This window comes from Condylostylus longicornis, unplaced genomic scaffold (assembly GCF_029603195.1).
Source record: "Condylostylus longicornis isolate FDR11 unplaced genomic scaffold, ASM2960319v2 ptg000094l, whole genome shotgun sequence".
Classification (NCBI taxonomy): domain Eukaryota; kingdom Metazoa; phylum Arthropoda; class Insecta; order Diptera; family Dolichopodidae; genus Condylostylus; species Condylostylus longicornis.
The window spans coordinates 201,509-214,255 of record NW_026578062.1 but is presented as its reverse complement, the minus strand read 5'-3'; the positions used below and the strand labels follow the sequence as shown (position 1 = coordinate 214,255).

The 12,747-nt window shown below is 27.9% G+C and overlaps 1 protein-coding gene across 2 annotated transcripts; it reads right to left on the bottom strand.

The window, feature by feature from the left end:
* Positions 1-3,573: 3,573 nt before the first annotated feature.
* LOC129613889 (neural/ectodermal development factor IMP-L2-like) lies at positions 3,574-12,292 on the bottom strand. 2 transcript variants are annotated; one of them, XM_055528198.1, is made up of 4 exons: positions 12,157-12,292; positions 8,903-9,175; positions 5,930-6,409; positions 3,574-3,779 (listed from the first exon to the last, which is right to left on the bottom strand). In XM_055528198.1, exons 2-4 carry the CDS (start codon positions 9,170-9,172, stop codon positions 3,768-3,770), a joined length of 762 nt encoding a protein of 253 aa, XP_055384173.1. In that variant the 5' UTR covers positions 9,173-9,175; positions 12,157-12,292; the 3' UTR covers positions 3,574-3,767. The 2 variants fall into 2 exon arrangements, with proteins under 2 accessions (XP_055384173.1, XP_055384174.1); XM_055528199.1 differs by lacking the exon at positions 12,157-12,292 and adding an exon at positions 11,965-12,097.
* Positions 12,293-12,747: the final 455 nt, after the last annotated feature.

The following is a 12,747-nucleotide window of genomic DNA, read 5'->3' as shown; positions in this document are numbered from 1 at the left end:
TTTTGCGAATGTAAAGAGAAAAAATCACCCAATTTCCGTGAAATTTAATTTTTACATTCGGGGTGTTAACACCATGAACTTATAGATTTTTTGGAAATGTCAGAGCTCGGAAACCGAACAAGGGGATTTATTATCATATCTATGAAGCTAATTCATGGAATTTCTTAAAATTAAAAGTTTTAGTTTTGTTTGCTACCGAAACTTAATGACAAATTTTTCAGGGACCAAATGGTTAGCATAAAATGAGCCTTTGATAAGAGCTAAACATATATTTTTCTAGGTATGATAACTAAAAGCGTATTAGCCTCCCTAAAATTTGTGAGGGGTATTTAAAAGGCATTTTCGTAATCTCATGCAACATTTTAGCAAAAGTAGTCAATATCTTGCGGTCATGTGTTCGTATCAGATTATTTTTTGATGTAAATCAACATGTTTACAAAAAGTATAATATCATATTATGGTATCTTATTATAACACACAACTGCCAAATTCATGAATCTGACTTTATTATTTTTCCAAATATTTAGAATAAGCTTTTTGACTTGTATGGGAGCTGCTCGAACCTGTCAAGTAATTCCATCAAAACTTCAGAAATATGTCTGACATATAATTGGACACACGACTGCCAAGTCTCTTGAATCTGTTTTTATTATTTTTCCAAATATTTAAAATAAGCGTTTAGACTTGTATGGGAGCTACTCGAACCTGTCAAGCAATTCCACCAAAACTTCAGAAATACAACTGAGGTATAACTCGACAAATAACTGCCAAGTTTCATGAATCTGACTTTATTATTTTTCCAAATATTTTAAGTTAGCTTTTGGAGTTGCATGGCAGGTACCGGAACCTGTCAAGCAATTTCTCTAAAACGTCAGAAATATCCCATTATCCCATTATAATTTTTAGACCATATGGACACATGTATACATGTATTTTATATTTATAGCTTTATTAGTTTTTGAAATATTTAAAATAAACTCTTGGAGTTGTAGTCCAATAACAATAGAGTTCGTCCTTGACACAAAAGAAAAAACTTGTGAAAGTTTGGTGTCGATTGCATTATTCTTGTATGGAGTTTGTAGCCACTTGAAGGAGTCGTCTCCGGTATGGGCATATATATACATACATTCTTGCTCAATGTAAAGTTCTGCGTTGGTTTAGCTATATCCGCCCGTCCGTCCGATCGAGCGACAACTCAAAAAGGAATATTGCAACCGACACCAAACTTTCACAAGTTTTTTCTTTTCTGTCATGGACGGTTGCTATTGTAACTTAGCCAATTCGAAGAAACTGATAAATATTTAAAAAACTAATAAAAATATTAAAATCAAAGTTTGCAAAGATGTGTCCAATTGCACTTTACATATGTTCTAACAATTTTAATGAAATGGCTTGACAGGTTCGAGTAGCTGCCATGTAACTCCAAAATGTAATTTTAAATAATTAAACGAATAATAAAGTTAGATTCATGAAATTTGGCAGATGTGTGTCCAGTTATAGGTCAAACATATCCGTGAAGCTTCCATAAAGTCGTTTGGTAGACTCTATAAAAGTGTAGACTCTAATTTGGTTACCCTAGCTTAATGGATTTTCGATATATCGTTGCGGTAAATGGACGGAAATACATAGTTGATTCAACTCCGAATTCGACGCTGATAAAAATATATACAGTAAAACACGGTTAAGTGGAAATCGATCAGCCAAGAAAATTTTGTCCACTAAAGCGTGTTTTCCACTTATACGAATTCGACTTAAAAAATTACCTCCAATGTCAAAGAATTGAATTTATTAAAAACTGGTTCTAAACTAAACTTTGGTTTCTAAGTGTTGTGCACTTATCCGAATTCCACTTAAATGAATTTTTTTATATGAAAAAATCGAAAAAAGTACAAGCCACCGTGTTTTACTGTACTTATGTCCATATTCCAGATATCTTTTTCTTATCGTTGCAAATGGAGTAGTAATTTTATATTACGATGTTGCAAAATAAAAACGGTTACAAAGCAAAACAACATAATAGTGTCATAAAAATCTAATATTTTATTATTTAGCAATATTTCAGGAACTGTAAACTTAACTGTATTAAAATTGTTCATAAATTAATAGAGTAACAGGTAAATTATTGTTTTAAAATTTGGTTGTGTTTGTATAGTATCTTGCAGTAGGAGCCATACAACTCTTTAAATAATTTGGTCATATCTCAGTAACTATAAAGCTTACAGTATTTGAACTTTGCATAAACGAGTGCTGTAGTAAGGCTATTATTTTAAAAAAATTAGGGCATTATAAATAACAAATAGTACACAAACCAAGTTAAACCAAGTTAAGTAATAGGACCATTTAGAAAAATGTTAGTAGTGAGTATTTATTAATTGTCAAATAGCTTCTGAAAAACGTAAAGATATCATAAAAAATGTGATTCGTACAGATATCAGAAAGTAGACATGGCCAAATCTATCTTTTCTAATTTTTGATTAAATTTCGTTAACTAAAATTTATGTTATAAATTAAATATATTTTTATGTAAATATTTTATGTTTTCACATTACATATATTAATATATGGCTATTTCGTCATCGGCTGAATTAGCTCCCATCAGATTAACAAAATAGCCTAAATAGCCTTATCCTAAAATTTCAACAAATTTCTAATATTAAAAAAGTCATTAAATATTGGAATTTTTCTTTCTATTTTCTTTTTATTATAATTTTTCTTCAAAATTGTCATTACAAAATGATTCGATATTCTTCTTCTTTATAAAAAAAAACAAAAATATTGTTTTAAAATTTGAAAATTAGGACTGGTACGAAAATTTACTTTTTTGCAGTAAAAACAAGGGTGTCGCAAATTGGTCAAAATTCTAAGCTCACCTGGTTCTACATACATATTTTTTTAAATTTAAAATTTAAATTCCAAAAAATTGCTTGGTAAATTCTATTTGAAAAATGCATTCAAATGGAAGGGTAGGGTACTGTATTAAAGAGTAAAGTTTTTGAAGAAGAAATTGGATTTAAAAAGATATTAAAAAACAAAAAATATTAACAATCTAAATCATTTTTAAAACTATACTAAATAAAGTGACAATCACAAAGAATACTTGAAAATTTCACAAAAAACATAAAAAAAATATTTCAATCGGCATACTTCGAAAATAAAAAACATTAGGAATTATTGTTTTTGTAATTTTTTAATGATTCAAAATATCGGAAAATAATTTCAGCTTGGTGGGGTAGATATATGTACATACATATATGGCATTAGTCGAAATATTGGAAATAAAAATTTATGAAAAAATTTCTGTAAAATAATAACAAAACGAAAAATATATGTACATGATCAATTAAAAAAGACGAATTTATTTGAAAGATTTAAAAATTAAAATTGAGTGGTGATCCGATTAAAAATACTTATACATGTGCATCAATTACGCACATTTTGATAACATATGCATATAGGAAATTTTATTGCCTTTAAAGTCATTTGGAATTGAAGACTATTTAAGTAAAAGATCGACGTGGCTCGACTTGGTGCCTACTTAAACAAAAAACTGCTTTTTTTTTATCCGTTGTAAAAGGACATTTTATTTATTTCTCGAAAAATTATTTTGTCAGATAAAATTTCATTATTAGTAGACATTCCTTAACATATGTTCTAAAAACCACATCAAAGGATAAAGCCACCACAACAAGTTCACATTTATGATTCGATATTTTAATTCTATAAATTGATCTAATAATGTTAAACTGATGTTACTTGACAGTCAGGAACTAATCGTCGTTCTGAAATGAAAATGTATACATGTAAATGATTTTATTTTTTTTATTTTAATTATTGTAAGTAATTATTATATCAAATAATTCATTAGTTTAAATAATAAGACAAATAGATTTGAACTAGAGATCTAATTTATTGCCTTATATATTTGTATACATATATAAGTTCCGCTTAGTTGTTAACGTACAATGAACAAACCATTTTACACAATTATAAAGTCGAACATTAAAAAGTTTTTTAACTTCATTTAAGTTACATACATACATATGAATATCAGGAGTTGTTTATTGTAAAATTTTATGAGATTATTATTAAAAAAAATAAGTCATTTATTTTAAAAATTTTAAGTTTTAGATTATCATAAAAATTGTTGCATTCTGAGTACTGATGAGGTAAAATTTGAAAGGCGAGTAGTACTGATAAAAACTATGTTCCAGAAAAATAATGTTTTAAGAAAACTTTTTTGCGTATAAAATTTTATATTTCTATATTGAACGAACAGCACCACCGATAAAAATGATTTAGTAGAAAAATAATAACATATAAAAGTATTTTCAAATGCATCTATTATTTCAAGATAATATATAAATTTGCATCTATACTTAATGCAAATCTAATGTAATGTAGCAATTTCAAAAATACTTAAGAGATAAAATTATTATCAGATGATTTAAGTTACAAAAAAATTAAATGAAAATTTTTTTATTTAGCAATTTCAGTGCAAATTTAATTTTTGCTATTAGGACGGCAAAGAAAATTTTGACAAAACGGGAAGAAGAAGGTTTGCTTTCTTTTTGCTATATCACATTGTAGTAGATTGCAGAAAGTTTCAGCATTATTGCGGAATTGGCGTATCGACCATATTTGGAAAGATACAATCCGATACCTTATTGGAAAGGTTTGTACTACTTTTTATCTCATCATATTCAGAATTTACAGAAATGAACCTTCGGGGCTGTTTCATCCCGTCCGAAAACTTAATTCTTCGTCTAGGCTATTTAACTATTTGGGATTTAGGCATGGGGAATAGTATGCGTTTACATAACCTGGGAGAATTTGAGGCCTTTGATTCGACATCGTTGCTCCTGCCCTGTATGGAGGTAGATAGATTTTAGTATCAAAAATTTGAAGAGAAGTTTTTGAAACTGAATGTTGAGTAACTTAATCAAATTTGGTATATTGGGTATAATCAATCACATTGGATATAATAATTTTAGTATTTAGTTCCGATATTAGAACTAAATATTTTTATAGTATGTTTTTGCAATCTTATGAAGTAGTAAGTAAAAGCATCAAAATTTAAAATTCGCGGTCTTAGAAATCCGTACTAAATATAATGAAAATCCATATGTACATATATATATCAAATACATACATATATCAAAATTTAAATGAAAGTAAGAAACAAAATGTTTGGGGATAAGGGTTAGCAATTTGTTGTGAACTTTATCGCCTTTAGAAATTTCTGTAAAATAAAAATCATCAATGAAAAATCTGGCAGACGAATTTAAATTATAATGTAAGGAATATTGTTGTTTTTTTGCTTAGACAGAATTTGCAAAAGGATAGCTGTTAAACAAGCGCTAATTTTCTAATATTTTTTATCTGTATACTCTAAAAAACCGTCAAACGCACGCTTAGTTGCGAACAACTACACATATGAAGCTCATAAATGCCTCATTATTTGTTTTTATACATCTATAAAATATATTGCACATGAAGCTTGACCGATTCATCAGAAATCCTATAGACTGTAAAAATCTGACGTATTATTACAATTTCAGGCTCTTTCGGCTTAGAATAATGGTAATGGCTATAAATGGTAGATTTATTAACGAAAAAAGTATATGAATGCGCAATTCAAAAACCCCCTAACATTACCCGAACCCCTAAGAATCCCGAATTAAAATAATGCAAAGTACAAACATTAAATGCCAAAAGAAATTAAATCATTGCTGAAATAAAGTTTATCAGAAATTTTGTTTATTACATGGTTGCATGTATGATAACAATATCAAGCTACAACTTGATATTAAGCTCCGACTTATTAATATTGGCACAAATAGTATTATTAGATATATCTCACATGTCTAATTCCTATTTTGTTATATAAATTAAAAATTTTGGCAATAATATCTTAAACTATTTTTCTTACCAATGCTGGATATACAAATGTGTCAGCTGCATCACGGCCAATTGAATTTTCTGCAACACATTTATACGCACCCATGTCATCCCATTTCAAATCAAAAATTATTAAGTCACCGCTGCTGTTAATTTTGAACCTTGAATTCTCGCCTGATATAACGTTACCACTTGAATCGAGCCAAATTTTTTCAATTTTTAGACGATTTGGTGCTATTTTGCAAGGTAATAATATAGTTGACCCAACTGTCTCTAAATATAATGAGTAGTTATAAATTATTTTTGGTTTTCGTGGTTCGTATCTCATTTGTGTGACATCGTTGATTGATGTTTCTATTTTCTTCGTGTGTACCGTTGTTGATGCAATAACTTGCTTACCAGCTGCTGTTGCTACGCATGAAAATGTTTTAGTGTGCTTCAAACGTTCAACTATTAATACTGAGCGGACTTTAACTAAAGTTGATGGTCCAGAGAACATTACAGCATTATTCTACATTAATAGAAACATCAATTATTAATTTTATCAACACAGTGTTCTCGTAATTTAACATGAATTATATAAGTTAGCAAATATAAAGTTTGTGGTAACAAAGTTTCTATATCTACAAAAAATATTCGCAGAGACATGACTTAAAATTCTATAATTATGAAGGGTTTTTTAAAACCTTTATCCATAACCCACCAAAATTATTGTTGATACATGCATACATATTATGGCATATTGTAAACATTATAACTCAAATATGTGTTATTTTATATTCAACATTAAATTTTAATTTTAAACGATAGAAGTTAACTGCTAAGCAATTTGTAAAAGCTCCCAGCGAAAAAAGTGAAAGCGTTGTTCGTTTATTCTTAAAAAGGTTCAAGAAAATTTCAAACTGTCAAATCGAGCTTAAATTATTCGTTTTCTCAAATTGGTTTTCTGTTAAAAATGTTTTTCGAATTGCATCTATTTTTAGCACTTTTCCAAAAAATTTTTTGAAAAAAGTGCTAATTAGTTTCACTCTGTCCGTTAGTCCGTCCGTGGACACTTTTTTGTTTACAAAACTTCTACACCTTTGAAGATAGAAAGCTGAAATTTCATACATACATGGATCTTCACTAGAAACTTATTTCCATAGAACAAAATTTTTACCTATCTCCCCCCGTCTAGAAGTTATACCCTCCCAAAACCCTAAAAATGGCCTTTTTTAAATATTTATTGCAATGAAACCATAAGCATTTTTGAAGTTTTTCAAACGCAGAAAGGCAGTGGCTTGCTCTCCTAGCGTGGTATACTATAATTAAACTTTAGAAAAACAAAATGGCAGTTAAAATTTACTGTTACCTAAAGTCCTTTTTTTCCAAATTTTTGATCTCGTTTTTCTTCTAGACCCCATACTGTAGAACTTTGAAATTTTAGGGGCTTTTAGACAATAAGAAATAGTTTATTTCGTTAGAAGAAAAATTTTTTCCATCTCAACCCCCTCTCAAGTTATCACCTCTTTAAATTCGTAAAATTTGAATTTTTGACACCTTATATTTCCGAAACCGCATGCTTTTTAAAATTTTTATAAACACAAAAGCTAACGGTAAATTCCATGAAATTAAAAAATATAATTATTTTTCTTAACTCTAACTAATAGTTTTGTATATGAATGAAAATAATTTTAATAGTGTGATAGATATACATAGACTGTATTTAAAAGTAGAGTTTCCACTTGTTGAAGGGAAAAGTGATACAATACAAACCATTGGTTTGACCCAACTTTATTTCTTTTTAGGTTCTGGGTTATGATCAAATTATTCTCGGTAACTTTACGAAAAGAAAAAGAATTTATCGGGTTAGTGGGGCTGTTACCAAACTTATTTGTGAAAAATTTAAAAACTGTAGGTTTTATAGTCTCACATAATGATTATTTTATTCTACCATCATTTGAACATAATTCAGTCAGCCCGAGTGATTGAGCGAACTAAATGAATTTTACATGTTTACTTAATATATAAACATAAATATTTATAGAATTGAAGAAGCGAAGCGAATAGTAGGCGAATATTAAGGCGAATACTATCATATCAACTAAAAAATTTTGAAAGAAACATTTTAGAAATTCGGTGAATTAATGGTTATTGCATTGTAAATATTGAATTTTGCAAGACTTTTCAAAATTTTTTTTAAACCCTTTAATATATTTAAGAAAAATTAAGGTACGAATTCGGAAACATATTACAATGTTTACTGTAATAATAATTGTCAAACATAAAATCATGCTTTGTTAAGAAGTGACAATATTATAAAGATAAAAAATTGAAGCAGTTTATTTTATGTTGTAGAATATTTATAACTGTCAATGACTTACTATCATTGTAAAGTGTAATTATTGCAGTGATTTTAGGTAATATGAAGTACACTTTTTATTTTTACGTTTTAAATGGGCGATTCTCGTTTTAAACGTATAGAAATACAAAACTAAATTCCAGTAAAATAAATTTTAAAAGAGGATTTGATGGAAAAAAAAGAGGAGCGTGGATCAACACTTTGCGAAGTATGTAACTTGCAATGTCTATTATAAAAACTTCAACAATTAATTTGACTACCGCAGCTTTTAGTCATATTCGTTTTGAATGCCGTTTTTGACTTAGAAATGATTTAGTTTAATTATATAGAGTTCACTATATCAGTTTAAACAAAAAGAAGTCATTTAAGACTCCAAAAATTAATGGCTTAATACACTTTGATTTTAATATTTATGATGAATACAATTTCACGTTGAAAAAATTTGATTTAGAAAAGTGGTGCGAGACTGTTGTTACCTAATTGATACCTGAAAACACATGCTATATTCACAATTAAAACATATTCATATTATATTTTAATTTTGTGTGAACAGATAGTTCACGGGAAATTAAAATTAGGTATTTTACGAATACTTCGAATGAATCAGTATACAAACATATTTAAATATGAAACAATATTAGTAATAATATAACTTCATTTTACCTCTCTGACTACATTTCCAGGTACCCACTGAACTTCTGGAATCGGCGTACCTAGCGCTTCGCACTCTATTTCTATTATCGAACCTTTGTCATGGTATATATTTGTTGGCGGGACTTTAGTTAATTTGACCCATTCGTGAGGTTCTGACAAATCTATTTTTTCATCGGGGTCTGAATGTATTTGAATTGAATTATCAATTTCATTATCAATAATGGCATGACAGTAAACGTCGAACACCAGAGCAAATAAGACTGTTAAAAATATTCTCATTTCCTGAAATTCAGAAGTAAAAATATTTTATACTTAATTGTTTAAATTGTTTCTAACATTAAATAAGCATCTTTGGAGAATTTAAAAAACTGTTTTTTCTGTAGAAATAAGCGAAAATATACAAAGTTCTAATAAAATGTTTAAAACACGCATGTTGTTAAATACATTTAATATGTTTTACTGGAAAAACTATGGGAGATAGAGGTAAATGTTATATGGGTTAACTTTTAGCTCTTACCGATTTTTCGATTTTCGATAAATCTCGACTTTTTAGCACTTTTCCAAAAATTTTTTGAAAAAAAGTGCTTATTAGTTTTACTCTGTCCGTCCGTCCGTCCGTCCGTCCGTGGACACTTTTTTGTTTACAAAACTTCTACATCCTTGAAGATAGAAAGCTGAAATTTTATACGTACATAGATCTTTACTACAAACTTACTTCCGTAGAACAAAATTTTTACCTATCTCCTCCTCTCTAGAAGTTGTACCCACCCAAAACCCTAAAAATGGCCTTTTTTAAATATTTGTTGCAATGAAACCATAAGCATTTTTGAAATTTTTCAAACGCAGAAAGGCAGTGGCTTGCTTCCCCTAGCGTGGTATACTATAGTTAAACTTTGGAAAAACAAAATGGCCGTTCAAAGTCCTTTTTTTCCAAATTTTTGATGTCGTTTTTCTTCTAGACCCCAGCTTGTAAAAGGTTCAAATTCTAGGGGTTTTTAAACATTAATAAATAGTTAATTTCGTTAGAAGAAAATTTTTCTCCATTTCCACCCCCTCTCAAGTTATCGACCCTTGAAATTTGTAAAATTTGAATTTTTGACACCTTATATTTCCGAAACCGCAAACTTTTTCAAATTTCTATAAACGCAAAAAGCTAACGGTAAATTCCATGACATTAAGAAATATAATTATTTTTCTTAACTCACGCAATTAAACCTTAAAACCGAGCATTATTTTAACCCCACTTCATATTAATTTTTGCTTTATTTGAAATACTGCATAAATCGTTCATCCGAAATGTATGCAATCCTAGTAATAGTTTTGTATATGAATGAAAATAATTTTAATAGTGTGATAGGTATACATAGACTGTATTTAAAAGCAGAATTTTCACTTGTTGAAGGGAAAAGTGCTATAATACAAACCATTGGTTTAACCCAACTTTATTTTACTTACTTTTTATTTACTTTCAAATTAGAATTCTTCGTTTTTATAATGGATATTTCATTTTTCCAATAAGATTACTCATTTTTTGAATTGGATTTTTTCTCAAATTTTTTCCTATAAGAATTGAACGTCGCAATACCGAATAGTTCTTCTCACTCGAAAATTAGGTTATATAAATATATAATAGTTACTCAGGCCTTTAATTCTTCTTTATTTTCCTTATTAACTATATTTAAATTTTTGAAAGATAAATATCCGCTTTGTTGAAAAACATATTAATATAACATATATAAAAAATTGTAATCAAATCATTAAAATGAAATTTTTTTTTCAAATTGATTCATATTCTGATTTGGCATCAAATTAATTTTACATGAAAGCGAACATTTTTCGAACCGTACTTCGCCCTCATGTCTAATTAGAACTAACAAGGAATCATGCTAATTTTACCGCAATTAGCATGGCAATACAATTTGTTTAATTTTTTTACAAACATGTTGTATGTACATAAATAATGTAATGTAATAAATAATTTAAGGTTATTACCGCGATGGCAACAAATTTTGCATATCGAGTTTTCGGTGGGAATGTACTTCTCCATAGTAGGGAAGCGTAAATAAACTATTTTTAGCAACCTGTCGGTCTGTCGGTGTGTGTGTGTACGCGTGGATCTCAATCTCAAACTTTTGGGATATATCAGGCCTCGGGAACTGCACTTTTTAGCGAGCCTGTCTTACATTTTTGACCATTTTTAAGAAAATATTTAACCGATTTATTTCAAATTTCATATATAAGTTTCGCTAGACCGTCCGCGAAACACCTAACTTTTGAAAGAAATCAGATATCAGAAACTGGGCGTTTACTCCGGTCCAAATATACATTTTTGCGTATAAAAAAAGAAATAATCAACCGATTTCATTGAAATTTAATATTTAAATTCTTCGTACTAAAACAATGAACATGTAGATTTTTCAATCAGGGCTCGAAAGCTGATCTGCGGGCCGATTTTACATTTTTCACCATAACTGCGGAACGAATTAATGGAATTTCTTGAAATTTGATATTTGAGTTCTGGTTGTTACCGAAACTAACTGGCGAGCATTTCAAGGAATTCGGGCAGCACAAAACTCTACTATGAGCCAAATTTACATTTTTCTAGGTATGTTCACTATAAGCTTACTAATGTCCTAAAAATTGGAAAGAAGTATTTAACAGACATTTTTATAATATTCTGTAACACTTTCACATAGTTAGACAATACACATTGCGCTCGGTTATGTGCTGATCACATCAGATTTTTTTTTGTATAACAGCAAATATTAATTTTATTAAATTTTTATTCATTCGTATACATGCACTTTCTTTATGAGTTTACACCTTCAAATTTTAGTACTTCACAATAGTATTATTTTATACATGCATATAAACATAACTATTATAAAATATTGTGTCATTTATTATTTAATTTATTTTCATTATTGTGTTATTTATTACATACTTTAGTTATTTTCATTATTTTAATAATTTTAATAATTAATTAATAAGAAATTAATAAGAAAAAATTTCTTTTTATAAAAGGAATTTATGTTTTAAGCTAAAATTTTAAAGCAAAAAACTATACTCACTCAAAAAATATTTGTTTAAATATTTCTAAACAGAATTTTAATTTTTGTGTTATTTCTTTTACTTTTAGTTTTTTTTTACTTTTTTTCTTTCGTTTATATTATTAAGTTAAAACAAAAATAAAATTTATATGAGTAGCTAGGTTTTGCAAATAACTTAAATAGCTTAAAAATTAGCACAAAAAAAAGCCTTACTTAATGAAACTGCGGTCTCCTTGAAATAACAAAAATGAAAATGAAAAAATATCTATCGAAAATTGATCTATAAAATATTTTTATTACAAATTATTATTTTCTATTTTTGTTTCGACTAAATTGTATAAGAACTTTGTGTTATCCTTAACGAGTACCTAACAGTATCTAACAAATTGCCACTTTTATTCCTTCAATATATACATTATTTCCCGTCTGAAAAATAATTTATCAATATGTATTATATTTTTATCCTAAGAAAAATAAAAAATATAACGAACTAAATTAAAAACATTTATTATATTATTTCATCAAAAAAGCTTATGCCCCCCACCAAGAAAATAAATTTTTATACATTCACACAAGTTTTGTATTAGTAATTCTTGTTTATAATTTATTTTGGAACATTCTTGATAGTTGAAACTACTGCATGTTAAAATTAAGCGTTATAATTTAGAAAAACTTAATAAGAGGCTAAAAGAGTTTTTTTATTAAAGTTACTTGATTTAATTCAATAATTTTTTGAACAGTTATTTTGTTACTAATTATTTTTTTTATTATTTTTCTCTCGTAAACCCCTGATTACTTGAATTC

Coding starts and splice junctions, on each gene's coding strand:
- LOC129613889 (XM_055528198.1), bottom strand. CDS start 9,172: ATGAGAATATTTTTAACAGTCTTATTTGCTCTGGTGTTCGACGTTTAC. Junction 6,410..8,902: donor CTGGAAATGTAGTCAGAGAG/GTAAAATGAAGT, acceptor CTATTAATGTAG/AATAATGCTGTAATGTTCTC.